At 41.4% G+C, this 15425-nt stretch overlaps 1 protein-coding gene across 2 annotated transcripts in view; it reads left to right on the top strand.

Annotated features, from left to right (window-relative positions):
* Nucleotides 1-15425, top strand: part of SLC9A3 (solute carrier family 9 member A3) — an 840704-nt gene that overhangs the window by 744654 nt on the left and 80625 nt on the right. For both annotated transcript variants that reach the window (XM_085606775.1, XM_085606776.1), the window contains exon 12: nt 1398-1527. In XM_085606775.1, coding sequence (XP_085462901.1) covers nt 1398-1527 — 130 coding nt within the window. The remainder of the gene's footprint in view (nt 1-1397; nt 1528-15425) is intronic.

The following is a 15425-nucleotide window of genomic DNA, read 5'->3' as shown; positions in this document are numbered from 1 at the left end:
GGGGCACATGCATCAACAATGCCATTTGCGATTCCTTATTAGCGAAAAATAAGGAATCGCTAATAAGGAATAGCAAAAGGCTATGCATGTAGGAATCGCTATTCAAATAGCGATTCCTTAACTTTCCTTAATTGCTACTAGCAAATTGCGAGTAGCAATTAAGGAATGCCATCCCAATCATTCCTATGGGCCTCCAGGCCCATAGGAATGAATTGGAGATTGCATGAGCAAATAGCGAGTACCAGTAGGTTCTCGCAAATTGCTTATGCAATTTCAAGGGTGCAAGGGTGTCAAAATGACACCCTATTGCACCCCTGAAATTGATATGTGCACATATGTTGCACACACACATGCTCTAAGGGCATGTGTGTGCGCAACATGAAACTTTGAAAAATGCACAAAAGTGCATTTTTCAAACTTTTAGCAAATTACCATGCAGTTCATCTTCATGGTAATTTGCTCCCCCTATTAGCGAATTCGCTAATTTTTTAACTTTCATGCATTGCATTTAAGGAATCCCAAATTGAGATTCCTTAAATTAAGGAATCTCAATTTAGGATTCCTTAAATGCTATCGCTATTTAAGGAATCGCTATTTAAGGATTCCTTAAATAGCGATTTTTGCTTTTGGGTTGATGCATTGGGATTGGGTATTTTTAACTCAATACCGGGAGCTATTAGCGAATCGGTATTTTACCGACTGGATTTTGGCTTGATGCATGAGGCTGATTTAACTCCTTACACAGTTCTTTACCTCTTGCTTTCTACTTTCATCTAAGTTCCCTGTGCCATTATCTCAGCATTTCAGCTGAAGTGGTTCTGTCCCTCTTGTTCATTATTAACCTGTTTTTAATTGGTGGCCTTCTGGTGGCTATATTGGTGGCCTCCTACTTCACCTGCAAGGACACATGGGTATTGTTTTGTGATAATATTTATTTTGTTGTTATCGATTGGATAGGACTGTTACCTGACTTCTTCACCGCCCTAACGATCTAGGGCCATGAGTGAACTATATAGAATTGAATAAATAAATAAATAAATAATGCAACCAAACAAGTGTCAAGTCTGTTAAACATTAATTATGCATTCAGATTAGGTACTGGGTAGACACCATACTGTACTGCGGCTGTAAAGTAAGGAATAAATAAATTCTAACCAAATGCATATTTTTATGAATTAAAAGTAGGTTAGGGAAATGAAAAGACGATGCATACGATGATCAAAAGAGGGTAATACAGGTGTCATGTGTCATTATCTTTCCGCGTGCAATGATTGCTTTAATACCTTAAGTGTGCTTCTGGAATTAAACTAATTTAACACCTTCTCTTACCGGATAAACAATAAAATATGGATTAATGTATTAATAAACAAATATCTGTTTTCTACTATTTGTTGTAGAAGTGGAAATGCCAGTCCCGTGTGTCTGGATATGCAAGCCTTGCAGCAAAGAAGAAAGAGCTTGCGGGATACGGAGGATACAGTTACTCACCACACCCTGCAGCAGTGCCTTTATAAACCCCGGCAGCAGGTGCACAATTTTATACAGCTCATTGACAACATTACATAATATTTGTTATGTTTTTTGGAGACAAATTGGGAAACTTGTTTTACTGGAGGAGTAGAAAACAAAGACAATTTATTTCAAAACCAATATTATCAACTGTCACTGTCAAAACCGCCAATTTATGTACCAGATTTAATAACGAACTGCGCAAAGGAAGCAAATATACAAAAGTAGAGAGGGGCATATTTACAAGGGCTTTAAAGCCAAAAAAGCGGAGACAAAACTATTGCCCTATTAACAAGAGAGTGCTAACATGCATTAGCGCATGTTAGCACCCTTTTACCCAACGCCTCCCTTTGCATCTCTAATGAGATGCAAAGTGGGCGTCACTGGGCAGTACAACCTTGTAAATATCGCTGATGTTCACATCGCGAAATTTACAAGGCTGCCCCAGCATTTTAACACACGTTAGTTTTTGGAGAAAACCGCTGTGTTCATCAAAAACTAACGTCTGCTAAAATGCAGACTTACCTATCCCTAACATTGGGGTGGATTATGCTGATACGAACCTGTGGGTCGTATCAGCAAGGTTATCGCCGTTTTGCAGGGAACATCGCTGGAAAACCAGCGATGTTCCCTGCAAAACGGCGATAACCTCGCTATCTCTGAAATTTTTATCGCCCTGGAGAAACGCGTTGTTAATAACGCGCTACCAGGGCGATAAATTCCAGCGATAGCCTGCGATAACAAAATTATCGCTAAGCACGGCCAGCGATAATTATCGCTGGCCGCTGATAATATGCCCGAGATTCCGGAAGGAAATTACTGAAAGCTTCCTGGCATTCAAACAGTTAGATACTGGAAAAAAGTGAATGGAAGAGGTTTGTAAGCTTATCACAAAACAACATACCCTTTATAAATTAATGAAAGGATTAGAACAGAGATTGTTGTGCTACAGCATGGTCCTGGAAAATATGATCTGGGAGGACCTTCTAGTGCTCTAGTGCTCTCTTTTCTAATTCAAGGGCAATTGCTCTATTCAATGACCGGCCAAGTCTAGAGTTAAGTTAGCACAGGCTCCCCAACTCTGAGCTGAAGTCAGGGAAGAACTGAAATGTATTATAATTATTTATTAATATTTTAGTTGTTTTTAGGTCGAGCCTACAGCAGCGCATGCGCTGTTGCTCGACGTTTAGTAAGTGGGTTTAAAAGTGCTTCCCACCGGCTTTTGCTGGCCTAATGCTTACGTTCACGCGAGTGTGAACGTGCACAGCTGCCAGCTTTCTGATTACTTTATGCACTGCTGCGCACCACTCACTCTGTTTGCCAGTGCACGCGTGCGTGCACACTATTCCCTCCACCTCTCTCTCCCGCTGCAGCCTCCAAATTTGCATTCCCAGCTACCAATGCTTGTTACTATAACCTCCCCTCCTGCTTTCCCGAGCCACTCCTCCATTGCCTCCCTCACATGGCCTCATTTTATTTAAATCTTTTTTTGGAGAGCACCAGGCCGTACATTTCTGCCACCCAATCTGCTTAAAAAAAAACGCGTACAGTCAACTTTTTTTTTTTTTTTACTGATCTGTCTCAGATGGATAAAAAAATAGATGTCACACACCTGTTGATTCGTGGTTCCTCTACAAAATGACTCCGCCACTAGAAGCGGGCCCATCATTTTTTTTTTTCTTGTACCCATTTTGCACAGTATGGAGAAGAAACACTTGTTGTCGATGCTGAACAGCATCGCTAAAAGTCACTGGCAAAGACAACAGTTTCTAAATCCGAGGCCCGTACGTTTTTCCAGTGCTTGTGTTTTCTCTTTTTGCGATCATCTTGATAAACACAGAACACAACTTTCACACCAAACCCCATGAATGCCTCTCTTCGTGGCGTGTTTTTCACTTCACCTGTTTGTTGTAGATGAACAAGTCCCTCGCCCCACAACCCTCTCCAACCTCACCCCTCTGCCAGTTTGAAGGTGTAGATTCTGGACATATAATGAAAACTCAGAGTGCCTAAAGGGCACGCTGATTGATCACTCAACCACCCCCTTCTGGGTATATCCGCAGTCAGGGTTCGGAAAGACATGCGGCGCGCGCCCCGGGTGACACTTGGTGGGCAGTTCCTAGCCCCAGATTTTAGGAAGCCGGGCCCAGTAGGTGGTTGCGGGGAGTTCATTACAGCAGATGTCAGTGCCTTCGAGCCAGAGGTCCCTGCTGTATTCATTCACACCCAGCTTCTGGCCGGCTCATGCAAGCCAAAACAATTATTGAAGTGCGTCCATAAATCAGGGGGCTACTTCCCTGCTTCGCCCCACAAGTTGCCATTCTCTCTGTCTTCCTACTGTCCGCAAGCTCCCACCCACTTGCACCTTTTGTCTCTCGCCCCCGCCCCGCCTCTTAACAGCAGCGCAGTCTGCAGAGACCATCCATCTCCTGCAACAAAGGTGAACACATTAACATCTCAAAAGCAGTGTCGATTTAATACACTTCTGCTCTCCAAATAGCACACTGTTGCTACTTCCTTGCGGTTGTACGCAGCGTTGCGCGCACCTTTGTTGTTTGTCCCCTCCCTCATGTCCCACATGATGCAACCAGTGAGCGGTAACGTTACCGGTGATGCAGCCTCTGGTAATCCTTCTTCTGACTCGATTGTGAGCTCTTTATACCGACTCCGACTGAAATGTCTCTATGGCTTCAGAGATGCCTAGTCATGTGGCAGGTGATTGGTTATTGTTATTGGGCATTAAATGCCACGCCGTGGTTTTAAAGTTCAACAAGCATTGGCAAAGCCAATAGGTCTCACTTTTGGGACCTTATAAGTATTTAATTATGCAACACAATATCCTTAGTGCAACAACATTAACTGTGGCATGGTTAAACACTTATAAGACCCCAAAGGCGAGACCTATTGGCTATGCAAATGCTTGTTTGTATTGTTATGGAGCATTTGTGCTCTATGAAAGATTGAGGCTGTTGAAACTTAGCATATAGGTGATAATCAAATCCCCAACATGATCAAGGAAGCCATCGCACACAAAGCTAGGTATTAAGATGTTTCTGAACTATTGAATGAACAGATTTCTTAGGGAAGAGTGTTAAAAAATAAAGTTCATATTCTAAAAACTCTCTGTCCCATTTTTCAATTTAAATGTAGAGGTTTTGCAGAGCAGGTTTGTGCATCAGAGAACAAGCAGGGACATATTTTAAGAAAAGAGCAGGACTGTTTTAATTAAACAAAATATGCACACCATCTGCACAGGTATGCGTACATGTAGAAGTAAATTAGGAAAGCATACAGCAGACTTTGGGGTTCAAAGGGAGCGACAAGGGCCCTAGTGGGGAAAAAGAGGAGCCCAGTGGGGTTCACCAACTTTTAAAGGTTTAAATTCTGATATAAATTGCCTTAGTTTGGCGGCTCGAGACCTACTTGTCAAAGATGATATGATCCACTGTAAGTCAGTTCCACCTGAGAATTCTCTAGGCCATTCCTTCCAATTTAACTCTGGTCAATTCACCTTTGTAGTAGCCTGAGAGGAAAAGGGGTTAACGACAATTTAAATCTTAAGTTACAGTGTGATCCTTAAGACCACACAATAAAAGTCTGAATCGGTAACTTAAAGTTAAAAGGTTTATTACAAACTCAAAGCCACCCTGATATATATCAATCAACATACTATAAAATACAAACTTTGCAAATAAAGACAAATCGTTGTACAATATTGGTCCTCACCAGCATACACCATATAAGAATTACTTTAGCAGCAATGTAGAAAATAAGAAAAATGTTTTGATAACTAGACAAATGGTTTTGATCCTTGTACCCATACATGGAAATCATTTGCAACATCTACTAAACCCTACAATAAACTAAGGACAGGGAAACCCCTATTGAATGAAGAAATCAAAAAAGGTGTCAGCATCAGAACCTCTGGAGAAGTTATTTAGGTAAGGAATCATGTATAACATGAAGCCATGCAATCAGAGATGTCAAGAGAGGCCCAACCTATCCATGTCTAAAGGGAATCTGACTAACCCCAAGGTGGGTTCACTAATTAAAAGAGCATTTGAGAAATATGACCTCATGCACATCACAGTACTTTTTAAAGTACCCAGAAAATATCTTGGCACCTTGAACACTGCTTCCATATTCCAGTCTTCCTCACCTCACTATCTCAGACATACAAAGGGCCTTATTTATGAAGGCCTTGCACCAGCGGTGCATCATTTTTAAAATGGGAAAAAGTGACTTACCGGCAGCGTATAATAAGGCCCAATGTACTTTGTACTAACTAATAAATGTCTTTGGTCTGCACCTGCAGAGGAGAAAACATGCAGAAAAACAACTTTCATGTTAGTGTTAAATGCCTCAACTGTAAGCTTAAATCCCACAATCATACAAACTTAACAGTTTTCTTTAAATGCACAGTAATTCTACAACCTACATATGATGCATTAAATTAAATCTTTGATAAGGAAAATTAAGCTATATTATACTGTACTCTTCTAGGCAGCCCAATAAACGGATGTTTGTATTATTAAACAGAAACTACACTGGTCACAATTTATAAGGAAAGCACTGAACACATGTATGATTCATTCTCACTAAACTCAGGCAAATGCACTGCATTAAATGCATTTTAGAGCACCACCTTACAATCTAAACCTATAGAAGATTGTTATCAGCAATCCAGATGTTTCTGAAAAGGAAAAACATTAAGATGCATACATATATATATCTAAAATAAACAATAAATGCACCCTACCTTTAGTGCACCATTTCTCATTCGTATCATTGAATCACATGAGTACACAAGGCCAAATGTAAATATGTATGTGGCCTAACCAAACAGAAAATGATGGAGCTAAAATTATGCTACTCCACACCCATGCATAACGTAACAGATAATGGAAAATAATTTGATGATTGTCAAATGTGGCACAAAAATCAAAACTAGCACACTGACACAGCTATAATGTACAATCGTAAAGATCACTAGCCACTGATGCAACACATCCCTGGCCTGAAAACAGCTTGAGATATATTTATTTATCCATTCATTTCAGCATAGCATGAGAGCTGGATTGTCACAGTCTTCTCTACATGTTTGGATATGTAGGAGATGGGCCTCAAATTATTAAGATCATCTGCACTGAGCAATATTTTTCCTCCATGGACCTGTGAATGCAAGTCAGAATACCTCCAGGACAAACCTGGAATATAATAAATCATGAATTATCTGGGTTTTAGGGGACATGATATGAGAGAACATAAATGTAAGATTTTTTTTCTGGGCTGATGTCAAGGGATAAACCTGAAGACTTGCTTGTAACTATAAGTTTCATGCCTTCTTGAAGTGGCGAGGCCAAGATGATGATCTGCAAGGACGTCCTTCTCTGAGCTCCCTCACAACCTGCCAGGCTCCAATCAAGAAACAGGTATGGATGGCAGCCATACGCTCTTTTAATACACTGGTGAGGAGGCTGACAGCAACCTGAGAATCAGCAGTGTCCAGGCAGGTCCAGATTTCTTGGATTACGGTACCCGGGACCTGTCCTTGATGTCACAAGTGCCAGGAGCTGTGTGCCTGTATTTCAGCATGGGGCTGCAGCAGATGCACACGGAGGAGAGCTTAGTGGCCCCTGACATGGCAAACCTGTCCTGTATGATCTCTCCACAGGAATGCAGTATCTTGGGGGAGTGAAGGTCGTGAGTGGGGAGGACTGGCCTGAGAGGGCTCGGAAGAGAGAGAGGCGCTGTGCCTGAACCTGGGGTTTGGCACAGCAATAAATATGGGCAAGTACAAAGCCCAAGAGCCCTATGGGGAATAGTGACCCACTGCAGGGCAGATTGTTTGCTCCGACGGTAGGACGAGGAGTGCTAGGGTCATGGAATTCAAAAGACTCATTGGTGTAAGACCCCAGAGGAGATTACTGCAAAGCAGACCCATAAAAACCAAACTGGGGCCTGGAACACTAAAGGGAATGGCTGTACCAAACCAAGGTCGGATAGAATATATATATATATGGCATATATTAGAATATACAAAGGCAGATTGTGGAAAAAGCAACATCAATTGCACAAAGGTGTCCTTAACAAGCATTTCCAGATATATATATATATATATATTGCGATCTTTACTCACCTGTGTGAAGTTTGGAAATAAATAATGGGAACATTCTTGTGGTCACAGCTTGCCATTCTTTGAGAGATTTGCCCATGACGAAGGGCGTCAAGCCCGAAACGCGTTGGCACTACTACAGCAAAGTGTTGTCTGAGCCTGGGTTGCTTGTGAGAGAACAGCGTTATTCCAACCAGCGAGTGCAACTCACCGGAAAGGGTAACTTTGTTTGATATTGAGTGACCTGCCCAGGTCACGAGCTGCACCGCCTCAAAATCCTGGAGGGTCTTCAAGCTGCTTATTGGAGCAGTTCACGAGTGAGCTGGATGGTGTTGTGTTATTTGCAAGCATAACAGTGCGGGACACTTTTTTACAACTTGCCTTTGATTTTGTTTTATTTTCCTTAGAACGGTAGCGACCCACGTGGGTAATGAAAATTAGACTACAAGACCCATGATACTTTGCAGCAATCATTGCGATCTTTACTCACCTGTGTGGAGTTTGGAAATAAATAAGGCAACATTCTTGTGGTCACAGCTTGCCATTCTTTGAGAGATTTGCCCATGACGAAGGGCGTCAAGCCCGAAACGCGTTGGCACTACTACAGCAAAGTGTTGTCTGAGCCTGGGTTGCTTGTGAGAGAACAGCGTTATTCCAACCAGCGAGTGCAACTCACCGGAAAGGGTAACTTTGTTTGATATATATATATATATATATATATATATATATATATATATATATATATTATCTACTGGCGGTCGCCAGTAGATAGTTATAGTTAGGACCGAGTTTCCATAGGAAATCTGAAAATTCTATTTTGAATAACTTTGGCGCCGGTTGACGAATCCTCGCGAAATTTTCTAAACTAATGGGGCGCTCCGTTCAGCTCCTACCCTGAAAGTCTCGGGGTGATTCGTCAAGCGGGGGCCGAGAAAAGAGGGGGTCCCAAAACGCATTTTCCCCATGCATTTTTCCATGGGACCTTTAGTCGAAGGTACAGCCCGAACGGCTGAACAGAATTACTTGAAATTTGGCAGAGAGGTAGTCCTCAGGTCAGGGAAGTGCCCTTTGCAGGTCTGGTGTCAATCTGTTCAGTAGTTCCTGAGAAAATAGCATTTAAATATCTATAAGCGCGCACCGTGCGCGCACCGTGCGAGCACCCTAACGTGTGCGAGCGTAATTCTGATTGGTGGTTACATGTTAGTCAACGTTCGAATCGGTCGAAATCAGGAAGTGTCAGCCGCCATTTTGTTTGTTTTCAGTGCGAGAGTGAAAAAGGAAGGTGGCGAACGTTAAAAGGGGGCAGGGTAGAGAGTTCCTGACCCCCTAGCCTTTGTCAGGGGGTCCCTGAAGGACCCCGAAGGCAGAAATATTTTTTAAAAAACATTTTTAAAAAAATCGCGGGGGTGCGCGCACCGTGCGCGCACCGTGAAAACCCCCCCCCAAAAAAAAAATTTTAATACGTAGTTTATTGTAAAATAAATATATAAAAAAAATAACAAAACATAAATAAATTAGCATTTGAAAAACCATACAAATTCACTGAAAAAACCATAGGTTTCACACACGTTATAGTTAGGAATTAGCATTTAAAAAACCTTGCAAATTCACTTAAAAAACCATAGGTTTCACACATGTTATAGTTAGGTGGATATTTCACTCGTAAAAAACCAATGAAATTCCCCCATTATAGTTAGTTCAGATAACTATAACTCACGCGACCGCCTCTCTATCACAAGGATGATGTCATCAGTGATGTCAGGAGTGATGCCACTGACCATGTCATGAGTGATGTAATATGTGACGTCATGAGCAGTGGATTGCGGGCACGCGAGTTATAGTTATCTGAACTAACTATAACGGGGGAATTTCATTGGTTTTTTACGAGTGAAATATCCACCTAACTATAACGTGTGAAACCTATGGTTTTTTAAGTGAATATATATATATATATATATATATATATATATATATATATATATATATATATACACATACATATTCACTGCAAAAAACACAGGTTTCAGGGACGTTATAGTTAGTTGAACATTTCACTCGTACTAACCAGAGAAATTCGGCCATTATAGTTAGTAGAGATAACTATAACTCGTGCCCCCGCAATGCACTGCTGATGACGTCACATATTACATCACTCATGACATGGTCTGTGACTTTTAAAATGTCTGCATACGCGGGCTGCCTTCCTCCTCAAAATATGAAATTAAACAAGCAGCAGCGTGAAAAAGCTGCGTTGTTCTAATGCTTATCCGTGGACTGTGTTCCACATTTAGTAGATGATGACACACTGATTCTTTTCAAAAGCCATTCCACACTGAAAATGTTTGCCAATAACCCAGCCTGAAATATGTTTGGACTTAGATAATGCATTAGCTCCCATAATCCTGCAAAAACAAAACATTTCCAGACAGTTCCTGGATGTCTTTGCCGTCTTGTGAATGCTCAAAGGATTGCCGAATAAAATGAGTTTACCAGTCTCGGTTCAAAAATCGCAGAGACCGCTATTTTGTCCCGGAAACCAGTATGCATTCCTAACCCTGATCCCCAAGCAAATCACAAAGCTTGTTTTTTAATAAGCAAATCATGGCAGCTCTTTTTTATTTATTGTTTTTACAAATGAAAACAGTTCAATTTAAGCTCAATAATAGACAGACAGATAGATATGGTCCAATGCACACTTCACTTTTAACTGTACAGTGTGTGCAGGATGCTGGTCTAAAATACACGTTTCCATATTGTGCCAAAGGTTTCAGTTCCTTGAAATTGTTTTTTTATTTCTAAATTTCAACAAAAGTAACATGATTTGCGAAATGAGCAACATGTAATAAAAGGCATGGTAGGGAAAAATGTAACATTTTACCCGGTGCTTGCAAGACGGCCAAAAGCAGTGTGAAAGAGGCTGCCTGCAAGGCATCATTTACCCACACTACTATGATACATGGTACGGCGAATAAAACAGTGACTTCAACTGGGTTAGATGAAAGCACCTGTGAAGATAAGAAGCGCTCCGAGACAATTGCTAATCAGCATTATTCATTTCAGGCACTGAAGCCATTATTAACTGAAAGTCTGTTGCCCTAATAATGGTAATTAGAAAAGAAAGTGTTGATACTAATCAGGGCACCCTGTGGCTTCTAGCATGGCCCTGATATGCCTCTTGCTCTGTAATCTCCATGCTGACTCTTCTCCGACCCCCGCTTCCTCCTCTAAAATTAACAACGGCAATGATGCCTGTCCTAATGGAGATCATCAGCGGTTCTACCCTGTCGGAGCAGCTCGTGCCACCCTTTACGCAGCCGCACGCGCCATTGTTCTACGTAACTGTCCTCGTGCCTGGTTCCCCGATTGTCAAGGTGTGCTTTGAGCAATGGGAACTGATAAACGCTCCCTTCTGCCACCCTGCTATACAGAGGGCTCCTTGCTTTGGGTACAGCAACTAGGGAGTACTATTGATCGGCCAACTGCTGTGAAGGTTACATTTATTTATTCTGAAGTTTTATATAGCGCTGGCCACACCCAAGGGTATAGGAGCACTTTACAACAGTCGAACTGCAAAAAAAATCACAAAATATAGTAATAGTAAAGAACATGGGCGGAGAGTTTCAGCAGGTAGTGAAACCAAGAGGCAATGAATTTGGATATCACATCAGACTCGTGCTATTGGCAAAAAGGTGCACATATATATATATATATATATATATATATATATATATATATATATTATCTACTGGCGGTTGCCAGTAGATAGTTATAGTTAGGACCGTGTTTCCATAGGAAATCTCAAAATTCTATTTTGAATAACTTTGGCGCCGGTTGACAAATCCTCGCGAAAGTTTCAAAACTAATGGGGCGCTCCGCTCAGCTCCTACCCTGAAAGTCTTGGGGTGATTCGTCAAACAGGGGCCGAGAAAAAAGGGGGGTCCCAAAACGCGTTTTCCCCATGCATTTTCCCATGGGACCTTTAGTCGAAGGTACAGCCCGAACGGCTGAACAGAATTACTTGAAATTTGGCAGAGAGGTAGTCCTCAGGTCAGGTATGTGCCTTTTGCATATATGGAGTCAATATGTTCAGTATTTCCTGAGAAAAATGCAGTTACAAGTACATATATATCTATAAGCGCGCACCGTGCGCGCACCCTAACGTGCGCGAGCGTAATTCTGATTGGTGGTTGCATGTCAGTCAATGTTCGAATCGGTCGAAATCAGGAAGTGTCGGCCGCCATTTTGTTTGTTTTGTGTGCGACAGGGAAAAAGGAAGGTGGCGAACGTGAAAAGGGGGCAGGGTAGAGAGTTTCTGACCCCCTAGCCTTTGTCAGGGGGTCCCTGAAGGTCCCCGAAGGGTGAAAAAAAAATGTAATATTTTTTTTTTTTTAGATCGCGGGGTGCACGCACGGTGGAAAACATTTAAAAAGAAAAAAAAATCTTTTTAAACGAGCCATTCCATATTACAGGATACAGTCAATCTATAACTATATACATAGGTAGTTTATTGTAAAATAAATATATAAAAAATATAATAATACATAAATAACTTAGCATTTAAAAAAACGTACAAATTCACTTAAAAAACCATAGGTTTCACACACGTTATAGTTAGGAATTAGCATTTAAAAAACCTTACAAATTCACTAAAAAAACCATAGGTTTCACACATGTTATAGTTAGCTGGACATTTCACTCGTAAAAAACCAATGAAATTCCCCCGTTATAGTTAGTTCAGATAACTCTAACTTGCGCGACCGCCACTCTATCACAAGGATGATGTCATGAGTGATGCCACTGACCATGTCATGAGTGATGTAATATGTGACGTCATGAGCAGTGGATTGCGGGCGTGCGAGTTATAGTTATCTGAACTAACTATAACTGGGGAATTTCATTGTTTTTTTACGAGTGAAATGTCCAGCTAACTATAACATGTGTGAAACCTATGGTTTTTTAAGTGAATTTTATATATATAATCACTCACATAAGTCCGGTAGTGCAGTTCTTTGCCATGCGCCGGTCCCGAGCGGAATCCAGCATTCCTCAATATGAACAACAACATTTTGAAAGAAAAATGCTCAGGACACTCCAAGATGCTGAAATCTGTTTATTGCATAACAAACAACCACCTACTGACGCATTTTGTCTTTACGGCTTGGTCATGGTAAAGTAAGCAATGTTTCACTTCCGTATACATACACTGATTAGTTAAACATAGAAAGTGGACACCCATATTACTGGCAAAAACTAGTGGGAACCATATTGTAATGGTCAATTCACGTGTTTTCAAGGCTCATTGGTCTTCATGGTAAGAGTAAAGTGCAAGTGCTTCATATTTCACAGAAAAATTATATTAATTTCAAGTGCCTGGACATTACATTTGTTATCATTACTGCAATTTTCAAATCATCGTTCCCTTCATACCAATGAAATGATCGTGCACATCTAACATGGATAATTTTAGCCTGAACCAAAATTCATAGAGTACAATTATGCATCCTGCCCCAGTGGGCTGGCAAATACTCCCAATAAAGTGCTGGTGCAATAAATAATTGTAAGCATGTCTAATAGGTTTGCCTAGTACTTCACAGGCAACTGAACTGCTGAATGGAATTACACCAAATTTGGGAAAAAGGTAGGCCTTGGTTCAGAAAGCGCCCTTTTTTCAAGATGGTGTAAATCCGTAAGTAGTTCCTGAGAAATTAGAAAAAGAAAGGTTTCAATATCTGAGCACTGAGGAGGAATTGCGACTCCTCCCGAGCGCGAGTTTCACTTTGATTGACTGTCAACACTCCCAACCAGGAAGTGTTGGCAGCCATCTTGTGACTCGGTAACTGAGTCACAAGAAAAAGAGTGAAAAAAGGTTGAAAAATAAGAAAAGAGGGCAGGGTAGAAACACCCTGATCCCCTAGGCCTGCTCAGGGGGTCCCATAGGGACCCCCAGGCCCAAACAGGCTTTGTGCAGAGGCTGCACATTCCTGCCACTGTGCCACCAATACCTGGCATAGAGCCTTTTATTGAAATGATGCTCTAAAAACATGCACACACACAGAGGTTATGACAAACCTTGACACTTCTGGGCTGTGTAGACAAACAGCGTGGACAGGAAAGCGGTCCCGGTGCCGAAAAGTCAGTCCACCCATACCTTGCGAGCTGTCACTGGCGTGAGCTGCCGAGGAATGTTTCAGCTGCCCCCTCTCTCGCAGTTAATAGAAGCCTATTAAGAGACCTAAATATAGCTAAAACAGTGCCGCTAATTCCCACCTGAAAAGGCTTTTCGCGGCATTGGAAATCATTTTATCTTTTTAAGATGTCATCTTAAGCTCTCACTGAAATAGCTTAGTATTTTTCTACCATTTATTTACATAAGCATGGATAAAAAAATTAAAAAGTAGTCAGTTTTTTGTGCTGCATGTGTAACGTTTAAAACAGTACTCATAAATGGGAGTGAACGTGGGAAAAGAAGAGAAGCTGTTCAGATCTGCAAAGGTTAAAAAGACATGATACATGCACTGCATTGGGCAACTGCCATAGAATTGGTGCATTCTGTCAGAAAAAAAATATGGTTAATAGCTATGAAATAGATAGTGGTGTAAATTATGAAAACAAGCATGGTCTTTCCAAAAGAAGTACAAGCAAAGCACAGCAACCAATATCGAAAGAGGCGCAGATTTAACCGATATATCAAAAGATACACAGACCTTCAGCTCACATAATCACATGCTTATGTAAGCATTCAATGCACACAGTTATGCAGATGTATTTCGTGCACGTGTGCCCACAGTATTTCACACATATTGAAGTACTCGCACCTCTTATAAAGTTTAATAAGCACTATTTAGAATCGTGCTGTAAAACATTGAATATTCAGACACCCACTCAACCAAACAAGCCTACAATAAGACACATTTACTCTTTAACGCACTCTAAGTCAAACACACATAATGCACCAAAGCAGGTGCATGATGCATAAACCCAAGCGCACAGATGCACACCATAGCATGTGAAAACAAGCACAAATATACGCACAGGCAAATACAAATATACACAGACATGTATTCAATCACATCATACAAACACATGTATCTACAAAGATCTATACATTCTAAAAACCTAAACATCACATTTTTGAGGGACACACTCTCAAACACTCATATTCATGTTTCTCCAAACTCAGAGACATGCAAACCGGACTTAGAGCACCCACCTCCTGCATGCGGCGCCCTTTTAAGCTTCAGGCTACTCTGCTGTTTTGGTCTACACTGTAATACATTTACTGCAAAGCACCTATCGTGTATTATGCACTTCTTCATTGCTCATATACATGCCTCATGCTTGCACATTTGGTACACATCTCGATCACGGTATGCTCATAACACTATACTCTTATGCGTTTTCAACAATGTGAAACTCAGATGGAAACACAAATGTTACTTACCGGTAATCTTCATTACTCCGAGCATAGTCTCCCTCGCCACATGATTAATGAAGTGAGCTTCAGCTCCACACCAGAACTCTCCAAAGCAAAAGTTTGCCTCCCATTCCTCACATCCCTTCCCAACATGTCCACCCCTGTCACCCCTGACCTCTATAAGAGGAGGGCCGGCCCAACCCTCAGCCTGATAACCACCAAGCAGAAACATGAAGCTGACAGCAACACAGGGAGGGAGGGATGGGAACTCATGTGGCGAGGAAGACTATACTCGGAGTAATGAAGATTACCGGTAAGTAACCGGGGCATTACCTCCTCGTAAGTCTTCCTCGCCACATGATTAACGAAGTGAGCACATACCAAAGC

Source organism: Triturus cristatus, chromosome 5_2, assembly GCF_964204655.1.
Source record: "Triturus cristatus chromosome 5_2, aTriCri1.1, whole genome shotgun sequence".
NCBI classification, from domain to species: Eukaryota; Metazoa; Chordata; class Amphibia; order Caudata; family Salamandridae; genus Triturus; species Triturus cristatus.
Note: the sequence above shows the minus strand (reverse complement) of the source record. Positions and strands in the feature narration are given on the sequence as shown.